The 16,611-nt window shown below is 54.8% G+C and overlaps 1 protein-coding gene across 6 annotated transcripts in view; it reads left to right on the forward strand.

Annotated features, from left to right (window-relative positions):
- Nucleotides 1–415: 415 nt before the first annotated feature.
- The window catches only part of TEX264 (testis expressed 264, ER-phagy receptor), a 29,152-nt gene continuing 12,956 nt past the window's right edge, over nucleotides 416–16,611 (forward strand). The window contains exons 1-4 of one of the 6 annotated variants that reach the window (XM_072941376.1): nucleotides 416–479; nucleotides 1,442–1,516; nucleotides 3,794–4,085; nucleotides 12,587–12,808. In XM_072941376.1, the coding sequence (XP_072797477.1) occupies nucleotides 3,828–4,085; nucleotides 12,587–12,808 (480 nt within the window). In that variant the 5' untranslated portion in view covers nucleotides 416–479; nucleotides 1,442–1,516; nucleotides 3,794–3,827. Of the gene's footprint in view, nucleotides 480–847; nucleotides 871–1,441; nucleotides 1,517–3,693; nucleotides 4,086–10,258; nucleotides 10,570–11,165; nucleotides 11,579–12,586; nucleotides 12,809–16,611 lie in introns of those variants that run through there. The other 5 variants (XM_072941378.1, XM_072941380.1, XM_072941377.1 and 2 more) reach the window with 5 other exon arrangements.

Below are 16,611 nucleotides of genomic sequence, written 5' to 3' on the forward strand. Positions count from 1 at the left end.
CTTGCATGGCTCGGTTCCCAGGTCTGTCACGAAGCCTCAAGTGAAAGTGGCATTACCCACGATAACGCTTCTCTCCGGTGCCGCCTTCCAGGACTCCAGACTGGCTCTCTACTGCGGGCCACCAAGCCCACTTTCCCCCACACCTGGGGCCGGGCAGTTATGGTGCACTCGACAACCAAGATGCTAAGGGTTGTTGCTAAGTCACCCTTGGCAACCCAATAATTTGTGGGAGGCAGGAAGGTGCCGCGTGGCTCCGCCCTGGACAGCTCCAGGGGTAGGCGCGGGTCCGTCGCCATGGATACGGGGCGGGGAGGGGCGGGCCTCTGCCCTACCGGTCCCGCGCGCACGCGCCCACGGCCACGGCCACGTCCTGCCGCGAGAGGGGGCGGAGCGAGCGTGCGCAGCGGGCGCGCGCAGGCTCCGCGACTGAGCCTGGAACCGCGTGCGCAGATCGGCGTTCGCGGCTGGCGGCCGCTGAGGTGAGGGCTGGGCGCTAGAGGTGTTCCCGCCGGGGTGGCTCTAGGCGCGCCGAGGGCCTGGGACCTCCGTCCGCCCCAGCACCTCAGGGCTGCCGCGTCTCCACCGTGACCCCCGCGGCCCAGCCAACCTTTGCATCTCTTCTCGCCTACAGCTGGCCCTGGCCGGGTTCAAGGGCCCGAACGCGACCTTGGACCAGTCCTACCATCCGGGTCCCCTTCTGCCTCGGCCACGGGTGACGGGCACACCCGGAGGCAGTGGAGCCTGGGGCGGGCGAGGGGGCGGGGGGCACGACGACGGAGGCCAGAACCGCACTTTTAACTCCGCCCCGGTTTCCTGAGGACGCGCCTCGCAGCTGTGGCTGCAAAGTTTAGCTTCCTTTAAGTTACCGAGGTGCGCGGGGCCCCGTGAGGTCGTAGTTGAAAAGGAAAGGGCGTGGGTAAATAGGCGAGGCGAGGGTGAGCAGGGGCTGGAAGCCGAGAGTGAGGATGAAGAATGGAGGCAGCGTCCCTTCCTCCAGGCGTGGGCCCCTCGGGCCCCCAAGTCTTCCCGCGCCCAGAGGGCGCTTAAGTTTTGCCTGCGGCAGGGCCCTTTAAGGGCCCGCCCGGCCTCCGCGACGCACGTGAGCTGCCTCAGGAAGCCTGCGCGGGGCAGCCTGGGCCTCTGACCGAGGAGAAACCGAGGCCAGAGAGGTTATCAGCCTGCCCAGGATTAGGGCCAGATGCAGTGGCTGGAGCCCTCCAGGAAGAGGGCTCTCCAATAACAGGGACATGGTTAGGGCTCTAATGAAGAGCTGACATTTTGAGACAGTTTGTCTTCTGGTTTCCCTAAGAGGTCTGAGGACTGAGAGGTGCAACCTGTGGTGAGGAGAAAATTCTTGTAGAGAGGGGCCTGGGCTTTCCCTGAAAGAGGATCAGTCAGGGCACGGTTCCCGGCTCAGTGGTTATTTCCTTTCTGCCCCCAGCCCTGGAGCACTTGGAGCATTTGGTCCTTGCCGCCTGGATGCCATGAGTTGCTAAAAGTGAGCCTGGCTTTAGAGGTGAGCTTCCCCAGCCCTTCTCCTTCCCTTTCTCTTGAGTACTGGGAAATTCACGTAGCCCTGCCTACTAATAGTGCTGACCAAAGCTCTGGGGCCTTCAGGTACATTTCCCTCCTTTTCTGAGCAGTTTAGCAGGTGAGAGGAGGAGAAAGGTGGGAACTAAGCTCCTTTGAGTGGACAGGAAGTGTGCAGCTGAGAGAATGGGGGTAGGTTAAGGTGAGGGGTGGTCAGTCCCAAGACAAGTGGGAGACTTAGATGCTGAGAGCTTCCAGCTGAAAGCTATGGGTTCAGAGATGTCCATAAAAACTTGGACTGTTCTGGAAGCCCTGTCACCAGGGAGGAGAGAGAAAGTAGAAATGGCAGCCTGGAATCAGACTCCCTGGATTCCCATTGCCTGCATTTTGTCCAGGTTCTATTTAGTACCTGTGTGATTTTGGGCAGGTCTCTTAATCTCTAACCATTTGCTTTCTGATCCACATCCACCTTGTGATGATTAATGAAATAGCTCTGTTTCAACGTTGAGACAGTGCCTGGCATATAGTAAATACCCAATGGCAGATTTATCATCATCATTATCATCAAAGAAAACAAGAGTGAAAGTAACTGAAGGCAACATGAGTAGGACATGGAATGCATCCAAAAAAGTGCAACTATTGGGCAGGAACACGGATGAGTGAGAAGAGGCAGCTCAATGTCATGATGCCATAGGTTTAGGCATTTATTTTGCCTTTTTGTAACACAAATACTGTGTGCACGTTGACTCCAAAGACAATTTTTCAGCAAAAAAAATTTGATACCCAGAACTCACAGGGAACAAATTATTCCACAAAGCCAAGTTTTCCATAGGGCTGAAGTGCTGGCTTTCCACTCCTAAACCTTTTAAATTTTAAATACTTGAGGTGGGAATGTTCCTCCAGTGGGTCACATGCTTCCATTCCTCTGTAAACATTCTTCCCTGTGGTGTGATTTTTTTTTCCCTCCTTGGGCGACTCAGGTCACACCCTGTGTATAAGAGGGTTAGGCTTCTGGCCCTAAGTTTCACAGAGGGCCTGGTGGTCTGTCTTGAATGGCTCACACACCATCCTCTGTGTTGTGTCCCTAGGCCTGCTCTTGGATAGCTTCTCTGCTTCTAATTTTTTTCCCCTGAAACAAGTGTCTTTTTTTTTTTGCTTATACCATGCAAATAGGAATAGGGAAAGGCCAATGGGGAAGAGGGAAAATTGCCAAATAAATGATATACACAAAAAGAAAAAAAACCTCTGCCCCCCAACCCACCCCAGGATGCCTTTCTGTGAACTACCTAGTACAAGTGGTCAGGTAGGGGGATCAAGACCATGAAAACTAAATTCCAAACACCCGGAGATGTTGGGGAGAAGGGAAGGAAGGGGGAGGGACAGGGCAGCAAGTGGGCCCTAGGTGTGGCTACCCCTAGGCCAGCACCCCTCCACCGTGGGATGAAATGCTCAGGGGTGAGTGACTCTCATGCTTCCCATTGTGTATCTCTACTTCTAGCAGTCTTTTCCCCTTCCTAGCAGTTTCTGGTCTATGGGCTGGAGAAGCAAGATAGAACTTGTTAGCACTGGCAGCTAGCTCAAGCCTGAACTTTGTTCCGCCTGCTCAGGCTGTTTTGATCTGGTCTCTCCTTTGGTTCTGGATGGGTGAGCTTACTGGGTAGCAGTATTCCATGGGCCAGATGTGCTTAGCCAAGGAGAATTTCTTATGAGAGTCTCTTCCTCTGGCACATTTTCCCCCTGAGGCAAGGTTTTTGTTCTTCATGGTTTCCCTGTTTTTAAATAAGTATTTGGACCCTGTGCTTGCCTGTCCTTCCTCTGGCAGTGGTCCATGAGGCTTGGGGAGGCTGGGCAGGCAGTGTGGCTCAATTGTGGTAAGGAAGAGGCAGTGTAGGGAAAAGGCAAGCTTGCTAACGTCTGGCCCATCAGGGGAGGCTGGTTAGGGCCAGGAATATGTCCCTGGTTGACAAGCTTCTGTGCCTCTCTCTGACTCAGTTTCCCCCAGGTGTGACCAAGGCTACCAGCTGACAGAGCTGCTCTGAGAGCCCCAACAATTATGATTGAGAAATAAAGAGGCTTGTGGCTGCAGTCATCCTTTGTAGCTCCCTTCTAGGTCACTCTGTGTGTAAACACCTCTGGCCCCTCCCTCTCCTGGGTCAGAGCACCCAAGGCAGGGCTGAGGTTGAGCCAGAACTGGCTGGCGGGCAGGTGGGCACGTTGGTCAGAGCTGGCTACCAGCCTCCTCTCCCTTCTGTCTCCTTTGCAGCTGCCTTGGGGTGCGGCGTGGGGGGCACAGAGCCATGTCGGACCTGCTACTCCTGGGCCTGATTGGGGGCCTGACGCTGCTGCTGCTGCTGACTCTGCTGGCCTTTGCCGGGTACTCAGGGCTACTGGCTGGGGTGGCAGTGAGTGCTGGCTCACCTCCCATCCGCAACGTCACCGTGGCCTACAAGTTCCACATGGGGCCCTATGGTGAGACCGGGCGGCTTTTCACAGAGAGCTGCAGCATCTCCCCCAAGCTCCGCTCCATTGCCGTCTACTATGACAACCCCCATGTGGTAAGGAGCCTCTTGTGCCCTGGCTGGGGTTCTGCCCCATGGACAGACATGAGGCAGGGCTTGTTGGGTGAGGGGCGTTTTTGGTTTCTGAGGAGGGGGTGGGAAAATGTTTGAACTGGCCCTGCAGACCACCTCCTCTCTGAGCTTAAAGCTCCTTCCAGATTTAGTCTGGACTTCTGCTCCAGGCATCCATATGCTGGCTTTTTGCTTGTCCAGATCTGATTCCCCTGGCCCATGGCTACCCATGGACTTCTGAGTGCAGGGGGCCACAACAGTGTGAGTCCCTAGCCTCTACTGGGGCTTTGGTCTATTGCTTCCTCTTCTCGCTGTCCCTCCCTCTTCCAGCCCCATTTGAGGCCAGCGCTCTAAGGCCAGGCCATTCCGATTCCACCCTATCTTTGAGGTCCTATCTTGTTTCTGTGCCTTCCCTCTTTCAGCTCTCCTACTAAAAGAAGGTGGAATCCCACCTCTCTAACCATTGTGGTGTCCCCTGGCCCTGTGGTATGGCATTTCTTTTGATATCAAGCTGCCTGGTTAGGATAGGGCCTGGGGCGGCAAGTGGAGCCAGGTGAGCTGTCCAGGATGCTAGGGTCGTAGACTAACCTGGCATCCCTGGCATCCTGTGGGTGCATGGCTATACTTACAGCCTATGGTGACTCAGGACTCACCAATGTGGCCTCCTGCCATGTCATGCGATGGTGCTGCCCACAGCTGCATGGGCTGGCAGCTCTGCCAAGAGTCCTACGGCCTCTAGTGCAAGCACTGGGAATCCCCAACTCTGTTCTCTTGCCCTAGAGAGCTCAAGTGGGCAAGGCCTATAGCCTACACACTGTCTGCTGACCGGGCCTTGTTGGGGTGCTCTGTTGAAACAAAGGTGTGCTCACTCCCTCTCTGTGCCAGGTTCTTCTTGACACCTGCACTCTGGAGATGAACAGACCTGGCCCTGCCCTCCAGAAGCTTTGTGTGGTTGGCATGTCATCCCTACACAAATGAATATCCAGCAGGGCACTGTGCTCAGTGCCCACATAGCTTTGAGCTATGGGTTTTCAGAGCATGCCTCCAGTCTGCTGGGGAGGCTCAGAGAGGAAGTCTTCTGCCATGGATAGAATTTTGCTCTCCTGGGAAGGGCCTCCTGCCTAAGGGAACTACAGCTGCACAGGCCTACAGACATAAGGTGACAGGGGAAGTGTGTCCAGTGGACACATGATGAGGGGAGAAAGAGGTAGAAGGGTTTGCTGGCCAAGGCAGTGGGAGGTACAGTAGGCTGGGAGGAAGGGTGCAGCACAGTTTGCCACCTGCAGTTTAGGAAACTACAGGGTAGTAGGTGGAAGAGGGATAGAGTTGAGGCAGGGGGCCATTGCAGACATTGAGCTGGGCTTGGGTGAGAGGTGACCTGGCCTGGATGAGGGATGAGTAGAAATTGAGGTTTTGAGGTCACGTGGCTGGGAGATGCCACTAAATGGGAGTCAAGAGCACTGGGGCCCAAGTGGGATGGGGCAGATGCTGGGCTATGAGAAGCTCCTAGACCAGATGCCAGACCCCCACCCTTACAGGATTCCGGTCTGTAAGTCCCTGCCCCTCCTTCCACACCTAACCCAGTTGGAACCTTTTGCAAGACCTCAGTGGGAGGGATGAGAATCCTTGCAGCTGCCTTTTTCCTCATCAGCATGTCCTGTTCTGGAAGCAGTATGTTGCCTTTTGGGTTGAAAGTGCTAATTCCAGGATGGGAAAGGGCCCAGGCAGTGGGGTACCTTGCGGTCAGTGCTGGAGGCTGGTCCAGGGAAAAGTGAGATAGAAGAATCCTGGCATGGGGCACTCTTTCCATGGCCTCATGACCCAGCCACCTCCAGGCAGCCCACCATACAGTTCTCCTAGAAGTATGGTGGATCCTCTGGGGTGATCCCTGGGTGTCTAGGATTGGCGGGGCACAGCCCGACTTGATACCAGTCTAAGGGTCCATGACCTGAGAGTACAGCCTTGAGGCCAGTAATTCTGTCTCACCACTGTCCTGCCGTGTGATCTGGGCATATCACATTCCCTCTGTGAGCCTCCCATTTTCTCCTCTGTGGAGTCATGTTAAAGTACCTGCTTATAGGTAGGCTGGCAGGGGTTAAATTAAGTGACATAGGTGAGGCATTCACCCCAGCACCTGGCCCTCAACAGAACTCTAACAACAACAACAACAACAAAAGGGTGGAAAAAAACATTCATGCTAATTAGTTGTGATGAGGGATTGTTAGGCTGGGCACTCATAACCCAGGCCTAGACCCTGTGAACATCTGGTTGGCACAGACGATGGACATATAGGTCAAAGTGGCCACTCTGACCCTGTCCATCCTGGTCCTGGGTCACTCCAGGAAACACTTGAGTTCCCATTTAGAGTTGTGTCGCACCTTGAACCTGGGATGGCTCAGGGATGCTTAGTCTCCATGTGCTCTAGAAGCTGGGCAGTGTGATCTCTGCCTGGCGGAGATCCTGAAAGGTTCAGGGAACCCTGGACCCCCAGGCTTCGGGTGCTCATGGCTGTCACAGGCTGATCTATAAGGACCTGAGGCCTCTGGGTCCACACTACTGATATTATAGAGGAGGAGACTAAGGAGCAGATAGGAGCTGGGGTGCTATCTCACACAGTTTAATCATGCTCTTTAATTTCATTTAACAAAGATTTGAGCACCTGCTCTATGCCACTCTATCCTGGGCACTAGGGCACTATGGAGACCAAGAGGCCCAGCCCTCAGGAACTCTCAGTGGGCAAGGGGTATCAGGGAAGCCTAAAGGAGAGGCCTTATCTGGTCCTAGGGAAGGGAAGAGCCCAAGCTTTCTGTTCCCTAGCTGCCTCCCACAGTGGTGTTCAGCATGGGGCCCTGTATATTGTGGTTCACAGAAGGAAGAGACAGGATGTAGGCTGCTGAGCTGTTGAGTGTCCCATCCCCACTCCACCCTCCCTAGCACAGCACAACAGGAACTAAAACCTGCTTCTCTGTGAGTGTGGGAGAAAGTAAGGCTATTTCAGGCTCTGTGAGTGGGGCAGTGAGTGACCAGGTGAGGGATGGCCACATGCTGTGTGTGCTGCTCACCCCCATGAGGTATGGACTAACAGCTCCCCAGCCATGCCCCTTCCAGACCTCAGCTGGGCAAGGGGAGGCTGGTTCCTGAGAAAAGCCTGGTGAGGCCTCACTTGGTCTGACTCTGGGCCCAGGAAGTGACACAGGAAAGGGCACCACCACAGTAAGATTGTGGCAATTGCCACATCCTGGGGACACATGTATGTATGTATGTATGTATGTATGTATGTATGAATGTATGTCAGCCAGCCAGCCAGCCAGCCAGCTGGCCCTCTCTCCTGGAGTCGTTTTTTGGGAAGAGGCTGTAAGATCTGGGCGAGTGATTATTGTGGTACAGGAAGGATTCCATTCTCCATCCCTGAGGACCTTGATAGTAATAGGGGGAGGAAGGAAGGAGTATGTGGCAGGAAGTTGACAGACCCTGGCAGTGGCTCATAGGTGTCCCTCTGCACTCCCGGGCTCAGCATTCATGGAGTGTGGCCATTTCCTCTTCTAAATACCAAAGAAGGGAGTGAGTTCCAGAGTCAGGGATCTGTCTTCACCCCTCCACCCTATCTCCCTACCTCCCTCAGTGCGTGCGTGCTCACACACACATATCCAGTACTGCTCTGTCCTCTCCCCTACTGCTGAGGTGGGGGCTGGTGGGGTTGGACAGTGACTTTTGCCTCCCCTTGGGTGTTAGGAAGGAGCTGGAGAGGACCCTGAGCGCCTCATATGATCCTGACCATATGAGTCTGACCAGTTCTGTCCTGTCTGCTAGCCTGGCCCTCCACCTCCTGCCCCACCCTCTGCTGCCACCGCCTCTGCTGCTGTCTTTGGGGCTTAAGTAACCTACCTATCTGCCCTTGTGGGGAGCTTGGCTGAGGTAAGTGGGGCGTGGCAGCCGGTTCAGTTTACCTGGCCAAGGAGGAGGTGCTTGCCCCAGGCTTGGAGTGATGGGGATGGGAATGGGTGGCGCTTGGGTTCTGCCTTTAGTAAGCTAGACTGCATTAGACCTCCTTTCCCCCCTAGACCACTGAGAGACGGCCTGGGGCCACCAAGTCTACAGGGCCTAAGGCTGGTAAGAGTTTGTTGCCCCTCTTCCCCTTCAATGTGTGTAGGGGGATGGGGCCCCCCCTGTTCTCCCTGGAAACTCTGAGGTCCCATGGATCCTGGGAATAGTTGGGGTGAGGGAGTAGAATTTCCCTGAATTGAGCCCTCAACAGGATCAGTGGGAATGTGAGCTGGGCTGATGCTTCCTGAAGGCCCAGGCCATCCCATACCCCCATTACCTGGTAATGATTTTTGGCCAGATGGAGTCCAGGCTTTTGCTCTGCAACAGGTTAACTGTGGGTCAGCTGTGGAAAGGTGAGCCCACTCTGCCCAGCAGAGCTGCCTTTGGAAGGGAGAAGGGGTGAGGTGTGGGAGAAGAGGGCTTTGGACTCTGGGTTTGAATCAAGGCTTCACTGCTAACCAGCATGTTACTCTGAATAAGTCGCTTTGGCCATCTGATAATTCCTGCTTCAGAGGTTTTGTTTTTCTGGGGATTAGATAGTAAGGATAAGGCCAAACACCCAGCTCCTAAAAGGTGCTTTAGTGCTCTGGGCATCCCCCCTGCCACTTCTGAGGACCTTGTGTCACAGGGACTTCGTGCTTTTAGGAACTCTCCCTGCCTGCCTCTGGCCTAGCCTCCTGTGGGCTGCCTGGGCCATATGAGGAGATGCAGTGGAGGGAGAGGCCGTGGCACAGGCCATTCCTAGTAAGGGCCTATTTCTTGGTCTCGGAGTGGCTGTAAGTAGTGTGGCACACTCTAGAGCCGGTCTGCCTAGGTTTGAATCCTGATTCCAAACTTGCCTTGCTGGGTGACCTTTGCTGAATAGCTTTGTTCTCTGGATCTCAGGAACAGTGTTCTTTGGATTTAATAAGCCAAAGCATGGAAAGCAGCACCTGGGCCAATGGTGAGCTCCTTGTCAGGTACTAGCTGTTGTTAGGTCTTGGCCAGGCAGGAACCCTCTCTTCACTAAGGGCTCACACAGCAGGGTCAGCAGGGTACTGTGAGGCTTCTCTGGAAGGGGCAGTGAGGCCAGCTTGTACTCAGTAGCTGGAGGTTCTAAGCAGACTGCCCTCTTCTCACAATGCTGGGACTCAGGAGGCCTCACAGCCCAAAGGAGATACTCTGGCATCTCTTACCTGACACTTTTGCTCTGAGGGCGGATTCTGGATGGGCCTGCCTTACTCACACTGGTGGTGGGTCTGGCCACTGCTCTGTCTCCCTGATGTGGGTCCTTGCTGATACTAGTTCTGGTCTAGCTCTTGTTCTGGGCATAGATACTCAGAAATGACTGATATGGGGAGGAAAAGACAGATGGAACTAGGAGGCTCAGGCTGACTTCCAGGGGTCAGGCTCAGATAAAGCCATTGCATTGAACCAAGATGGGTGGGGTTTCTAGCCATCAGAGCACTCCTACCTTCTGGGCCCTTGACAGCCTAGGTGGGCCATTCCCCTGGAGGTAGGCCTGGGCTCTCCAGGGAGCCCAGGGAAGCTTTCCCCTCCTCCAAGACCAGCCTTGCCATTCCCACCTTGTGTTAGGGCCTGCCAGGCTCCTTGCTGGTTCCTGGTTCCGACTGCCTTCCAGATCCCACCTGGTATGGGGCTGCTTAGCAGGTGGTGGGCTTGCTGGGTAGCCTCCTAGGCTGCCGCTTAGCCACTTGAGCAGGGGAGAGGGCAGGAAGTGTCCTCACTTGTAGAACTGAGCGGTTCCTCAGGCAGAAAGGGAGTACCTCTGTGCCCCACACCTCCGGGATCTCAGGAGCCCTGTCTCATTAGCTGTTTCCCTCCCATGTGATAAGAGTTCTTCCTTTTTCAAGGTGGAGGGAGAGGAGGTTTGCTCATGGTGCAGGGCCCGTGTGTGCATGTGTATGCATTCACGTACTATTGCTGAGCACACCCAAGAACTTTCTGTGTGCACAAGATCCTGGACGTTACTGCCTAAAGGCCTGGAGTGGTAGGGAGAGATGGAGAGGCCATCAGTTACAATACAGCACAAGACCTAGTCCGTCAGGTGGGCATTTGGGGATGAGAGAGGAGGGATTGCTTAGCGAGGAGCAACAGAGGCTTTCAGGATGAGAGTTGAGCTGTGTCTTGAAGGATGGGAGAGTTTCCCAGGCAGAAGGGACTCTGGAGTAGGGTTAGGAGGACATTCCAGGCAGGGGAAGTAGCCTACGCAAAGACAGGAAGCATAGGAGGATGTGGCATGTTTGGGGAGCTGCAAATAGTTCCATGTGGGTGTGTGTGGGGTGTGGAAGGAGAGGAGGCTGCAAGGCGGATTGACCAGAGCCTGGGTTTGTCTCTCCCTCTGCCACTCAGATGCTTAGTGGGTGCCTGCCCACCTGGGTCCTGGCCCCTGCTCAGGCCTGGGGATGCAGAAAAGGCGTGCGAGGTGAGTGCGTGGACAAAGTGGGCAGTGTGGGATGGGCCACTCGGAGACAGCCTTGCATGCTGGGCTCAGGAGTTTCATCTTAGAGGTGAATTGAGAGCTGTTGAGAGATTCTAAGTAGGATGATCATAGGTGCTCTTGTGCCTTTGGGGGACTGAAGAGGATGTGGAGCTGGGAGCTCCAGTAGGGCTTCTGATGATAAAGACCCTGGGACCCAAACCCAGGCAGGCCAGGAGTTAGAGAGGAGATTATCAAGTGACCCTCCATCCATTTTTCTATTTAGCCTATATTGGATGTTTCTTTTGTACAGCATAGATTGCAAGGGTTAGGAACAAGATAGGCTTTGCCACGGGCACTGTCCCTTGGTCGGTCAGCAAGGCCTGTCAAACCTCCTGTCGCAAGTCTTGGGTGTGAATGGGACAGTTGCACCATCTAGAGACAAGAGGTGGTACTGCAGTGATTTCCCATGCCTCTGGGTAGGATGGGAGGAACATAGGGCTGAGAGAAGTGACTGTGCTGCAAGGTAGACTTGATGTGGGCAAGAGATTACAGCACGATGTTGGGATGTGTGTGGGAGCCACCCGGAAAGGCTCCCCAAGGGGGTATTTGGACTTGAAGGATGGGCAGGGAGGAGCTGCACGCTCAGAGGTTTGGATAGGTGAGAATTCTAAGCCAAGGGTTACTTGTTTGGTCTGTGTCATAGCTACTAATAACAAAACAACAATGGAGTGCTTGCTGAGTGCTGGACCATGCTAAGCCCGCATGTGAAGGATCTCATTTAATACAACAGTTCTGTAAATTGCTATCAAGAAACTGGGACTTTAGGAAACCAAGGGACTCATCCAGAGCACAGGACTCGAGATTCATGCCCAGGCCTGCCTCTTTCCAGAATTTTCACCATATTGCCTGCCACCAAAGCCCTGAGTTATGCTTAATGACAGAGGATTCAAGGGACCAGAAAGGGGACCAGAGCTTCAGAGAGCTGAGGGTGACCCGCAGGGACTACATAGAGGTGAGAGTGCCCAAATCTAAGGCAAAGTGAGACTCCAAGGGCAAGTTTGAGTTGGCCAAAGTACAGCAGCAGAGCAGAGGTTAGAAACCCCTAGGGGATTGTTGACAGGACTTGGAGAGGGCCAGTGGGAGGGCAGGGAGAGGTAAAAATGACTTCACGGTACTTGGAAGGTAGGCTGGGGAGGAGAGCAAGTGAAGGTAGAGGGAGTTTAAATTTAAAGGTCCGTGGGCCCTGAGTAGGGCCTTCAGATTGAAGAAAACCCAGGATGGAGAGCACGAGGTCTGTGGTAAGTCTCTGATTTAGGAACAGATACCCCTGGGGGCTGGTACAGATTCAGGTGGCATGAGGTGATACAAACTGGGCCTCTTGATGCCAGGAGGAGAAGCAAACACTGGGCCTTGCTGGCCTGGGGTCAGATCTAGGAACTGTTGGAGACTCACATCGGAGCCTCTACCTGGCGCCTGGCTAGGGTTTCTGGGAACCAGGGGAGGGAGGGCAGCTAGGGAGGGGAGCAGAGTGCTGTGTAGTGTAGGCACTACGGACCCAGAGAGACTTGTAGGAACCAGCAGTCTCGGCCAGAAAGGTGCCTGGGAAGTGGGGCAAGTTTGGGATGGGGCCTGGGGTGGAGAGGAGATCTGGAGGCCCTGGAGATGTTGGTTGGCCCCCGCCTGAGAGTCTGGGAAGAGGATCTCTCAATTTCATCAGCAACCCAGAGTTCATTGTGATTCTGCTTCCTGACCAGTGCTTCCTGCAGCCCCTCCACAACCAGCACAGGGCCTGGCCTGTGTGTTGGAGGAATACGTGAAGGGATGGATGAGTCTTGCAGCAGGATACCACAGGCCAGGTCCGTGGATGGATTTCAGCAGGAAAATCCTAGGGTCTGGGGCTGCATGGCCTGTAGCAGCTGGTGGTTATGCGAAGCCCGAGCTGGCACAGAAGCCAGGAGGCAAGAGGTCTTAGGGCCTCCTTCCTTTGCCCAGCCCTGACATTTCTGCTCTGCCTCCCCAGGTGCCCCCTGAGAAGTGCCGCTGTGCAGTGGGCAGCATTCTCAGTGAAGGTGATGAGTCGCCCTCCCCTGAGCTCATCCGACTGTATCAGAAATTTGGCTTCAGGGTGTTCTCCTTCCCGGCACCCAGCCATGTGGTGACAGCCACCTTCCCCTACACCACCACCCTGTCCATCTGGCTGGCTACCCGCCGTGTCCATCCTGCCCTGGATGCCTACATCAAGGTGAGACAAGGTCTGGTGTGTGTGTCATGGGGCAGCCAGTCGTTTGGAGGTCAGGGAGGCCGGCCGTGTCTGGGAGGAAAAGGTGGTTTTGGGAGGGCAGCAATCCGGGGCCCTTGTAGTGTAGCTGCCTATGTAACTAAGAAGATGGGCAGAAGCTGCTGGCATCTCTTCCACGTGCCTGACACCCTGTGGGCCCCAGAACATCTCCCAGGAGCATGAGGAGTTTGTTCAGAAACCTAGCCTTGTTACTTCAGCTCTGGTTTGGAACAGAGATATCCTTAGTGCTCAGTCCCCGCTCCAGACCCACCATGCCCCCTTCCTGCTAGAAGCCTGCAGAGCAAGGGCTCTGAGGCTTCCAGTGGCTGGGAGGCCCCAGGTGTATATGTGTTGCCCTGGCCTTGCCTCTGTGTGGGCTTATGCACCTGCTCCCTGAGCCCAGGACTGGGGCAGCAGTGGCAGACTCTGTCTTCTTCAGTTCCTGGCCTGGCCCTTGGCAGTGCTGGTGGACCATCCTGCCTGAAAGAAGAAAGAAAGCTAGACACCAGGAGATCTGATAGGAGTCTCTCGTGTCTGTGGAGTTCTTTGTAAACTTTCCCTGTTGTAAATCCCTCCTCCTCTATTACATTTTGTAAACTTGGGTGCTAGGGAAATGACCCCAGTTTGGGCTTGGAAGTGATTGTTTATTCATCTGTTCAATTTGTATTTATTGAAAGTTTGTGCTAGGTATTGTGCTGGACATGGTGTGAGACGTTGGTGTGTGAAATAGGCATTTACAGTGAGGTGGTGGAGATAGGTAATAATGTCAGGCAAAAACGGGACATGTGCTAGGAAAGAACGGGGTGAGAAAAGGCAGGGAGCCAACTTGAACAGAGTAGTCAGGGACCGCCTGTCGGGGGAAGTAGCCTCTTAGGCAGAATCCTGTGAAAGCACTTGCAGAGGGGTAAGAATGTTCTAGGCAGAGCAGGATGAGGAGCATGGGGGTGATCTAAAGTCAGTGGGAAATCACTGCAGTGTTCCAGCCAGGAGAGTAGCAGGATCTGAGCCATGTAAGATGGGCTGTGCCATCTCTGGGCAGGGTGGGACTGGATTAAAACTAATTACAATTTGTTTTGGAGGTAGAACTGATGGATTTGTGTGTGGGTTGGATCATGTGGCAGGGAAGGAATGGGAGGAGTCACAGGCTCTGGTCCCCTCTGGCCCAGGGCAGGTGGGGGAGCACATAGTGGTGCTTTGCACTGAGATATGGAATGGCTGAGGAACTGGCTTGCGGGGCAGCCAGCTCTGTGGGCTGTGTCAGAGAGCCATCTGAGTTGGGGTGTAGAGTCAGCAGTGATGTGTGTAGTCTGGTAGACATGCTTTGGGACATGAGCCTATTGACAGTGCTTGCCCTGGGGGGCAGCTGTGCAGCAAAGGTTGTGCAGAGAGCTTGACCAGTGTGGCTGGGGTCAGGATACAGAAGGAGAAAAGTAAGCAGGACTGTGAACTTGGGGGTTTTGAAAGAACCTGGTGGCTTTGTTCCCCAGAGCAGCTTGGGAAAAGGGACAGGGCCCTGGTGATGAAAATGGGAGCTCAGACAGGTCCTGGTTAAGGAGATGTAAGGATCTGGGATCAGGACTGGGGAATGAATAAATTGGGCCCTGGGTCACCAGCTGTGGACTTGATAGCCAGTGATAGGAAGAGGAGAAACAGGAGGGCGGTCATGGTAGGCCAGGCATGGGAAAGATAGAGGAGGATTTCCTTTGTGAACTGGAGGGTGGCAGCCATAAGGGTGCTAGGGCAGGGTGGCGATGGGGGCGGTGTGCTTGCCTGGGGATGGGTTGGGCAGGAGGTGGGGAAGCTGGCTGGTGATGAGGGCAGGAAGGAGACGTCAGTGACCAAGGCCTGCTCAGCATTTCACCCAAGGAAGGGCTGGTGTGTGGTGTCTCCAGTCCTGTCTGTGCCATCCTCAGCCTCAAGGGCTGGTCTGGAGGAGCACCCCTAGGAAGAGAGATCTCAGAACAGGACGGGTAGCATGTGGTGTGGTGGCGAGCAGCTCAGCCACCAAAGCCTTTTCCTGGCTTCAGGGGTTTATTTTTAGACACCTTTGTCCAGATTTCCCGGCCCCTGACAGCTTCACAGGTTGCCCGGTTTTGACGTCACCTCTTAGATGAAAGCCCTTCCTCTGCCTCCTCCTCCCATGGGGGCCTGTCGTCTGTGGTCTGAGCTTGGTTTTCCTGGGGTTATGGCTGGAGCAGGGGGAGTACCATCCTCTTTCCTGCCTGGGATGAGGAAGCAGGGGTGCAGGGCAAGGGGCTTCTCCAGAGGTGTCTGAGGCATGCTGTGTAGGAGAGTGAGAGATGCCAGGCTGCCCACAGTTGGAGCGCAGCCCAGGTGCTCTGCTGGTTTCTAGGGGTGGCATTCACCTCTACCCTCATGGTCTTTCATCCTGAGGGTCAAAGCCAGTTGAAACACGAGGAAGAGCTGGTTTTGTTTGTTGGTCTCTGCCTGCAGTGGACAGGGGGAGGCCCTGTGCCTCTCTCAGCCTCGATGACAGAGAGCAGAGAATATAAGGCTCGCTCTCACACCTGCCCTCTTCCCCACCGCCCTGAGAGCAGAGAAAGGAGGCTGCTAATGAGACTGGGCGCTTCTGACTCTCCCAACCCCGACAGCTGGCTGCCTTTAACCATGTGTCACGTTACATACATGAGCCCACATCCTTCTTTTTCTCCACCTTGCTGGCTTCTCTCTGGATCTGAGGCTGGTTCTGCTGTGGCGTTGCTTCAGATGCAGTGACAGCAGCCATCAACTTTCTATTTCAAGAGGGGTGAGGGAGGGCTTGGCAGGCTCACCTGCCTCCCCAGTCGCTGGGGCGCGAGTTGGAGGTGAATGATCTCAGAGCTTTGGAGGAGGGAGGTGGAGAGCAGCTGCTGTCCTGGCAGTTGCAGGTATGCCTGAGCCTGGGGCAGGATTGGTCTTATGAGACAGCAGGGGTCCTCAGTGTTACCATGAGGAGCCTGAAGAGAAGCACTTGTCAGGCCTCTGTAGATATTCTGGAAGGACGGCCAGATCTCAGCTTTGTGGTCTGTGTGGCAGCCCCTGACTCTCTGGCCAGGCTTCTGTAGTTTGGCAGCCTGGTAAGCTGAGCTATTGGGGCTGGAACTCTGCCTTCTTCCATGTAAACCACTGGGGGCCTCCAAGCCAAGCCCCCTGGGACAGCATAAGTGTGACGGGTCCCTGGGTGCTGTGTGACCATCAGTCCACATGGAAGATGCCTCAGCTTTTTCAGGCTGCTCCACCAGAGTCCAAGATGTGAGCTTCCAGGGCAGGAGGAGACCACTCTCCCTGAGCACCTGGCAGCTGCAGGAGGGAACTGAGCTCCCTTGAAATTGCAAGGACACAGAGAAGGTGGGTCCCAGATGTCAGCCCCAGGTAATAGGCAGAAGCCCCAGAATTCACCGCAGGGTGGGACCAGTCTTAATGAACCTCCCGGGAAGAATTGGGACACATGGAGGTGTCCAGAACTGAGTGGGAGGCCTGGGGACCCATGTGTGGGATTGTGTGTGAGGTCCCCACACTCGATACTTGACTTATATCTGCCTGCAGTTGGCAGTGGAGGTCACTGAGAGTGTTAGAATCTCCAGCCAGGCCCCCTGTACCTGAATTCCTCGCAACAGGAACTGTGATTTTTTTCCCATAAACCCTCTTCCCAGAGTCTCTGCTTTCCCGGAAGTTTTTGATGGGTGTTGAGGGAGTGGTCTGTGATGTTAGGGCATCTTCTCCTGAGTTCAGGGAGACACTGGGCATTGTCTGCATGGAGGCAGGTT

This window comes from Vicugna pacos, chromosome 17 (assembly GCF_048564905.1).
Source record: "Vicugna pacos chromosome 17, VicPac4, whole genome shotgun sequence".
Lineage (NCBI taxonomy): Eukaryota > Metazoa > Chordata > Mammalia > Artiodactyla > Camelidae > Vicugna > Vicugna pacos.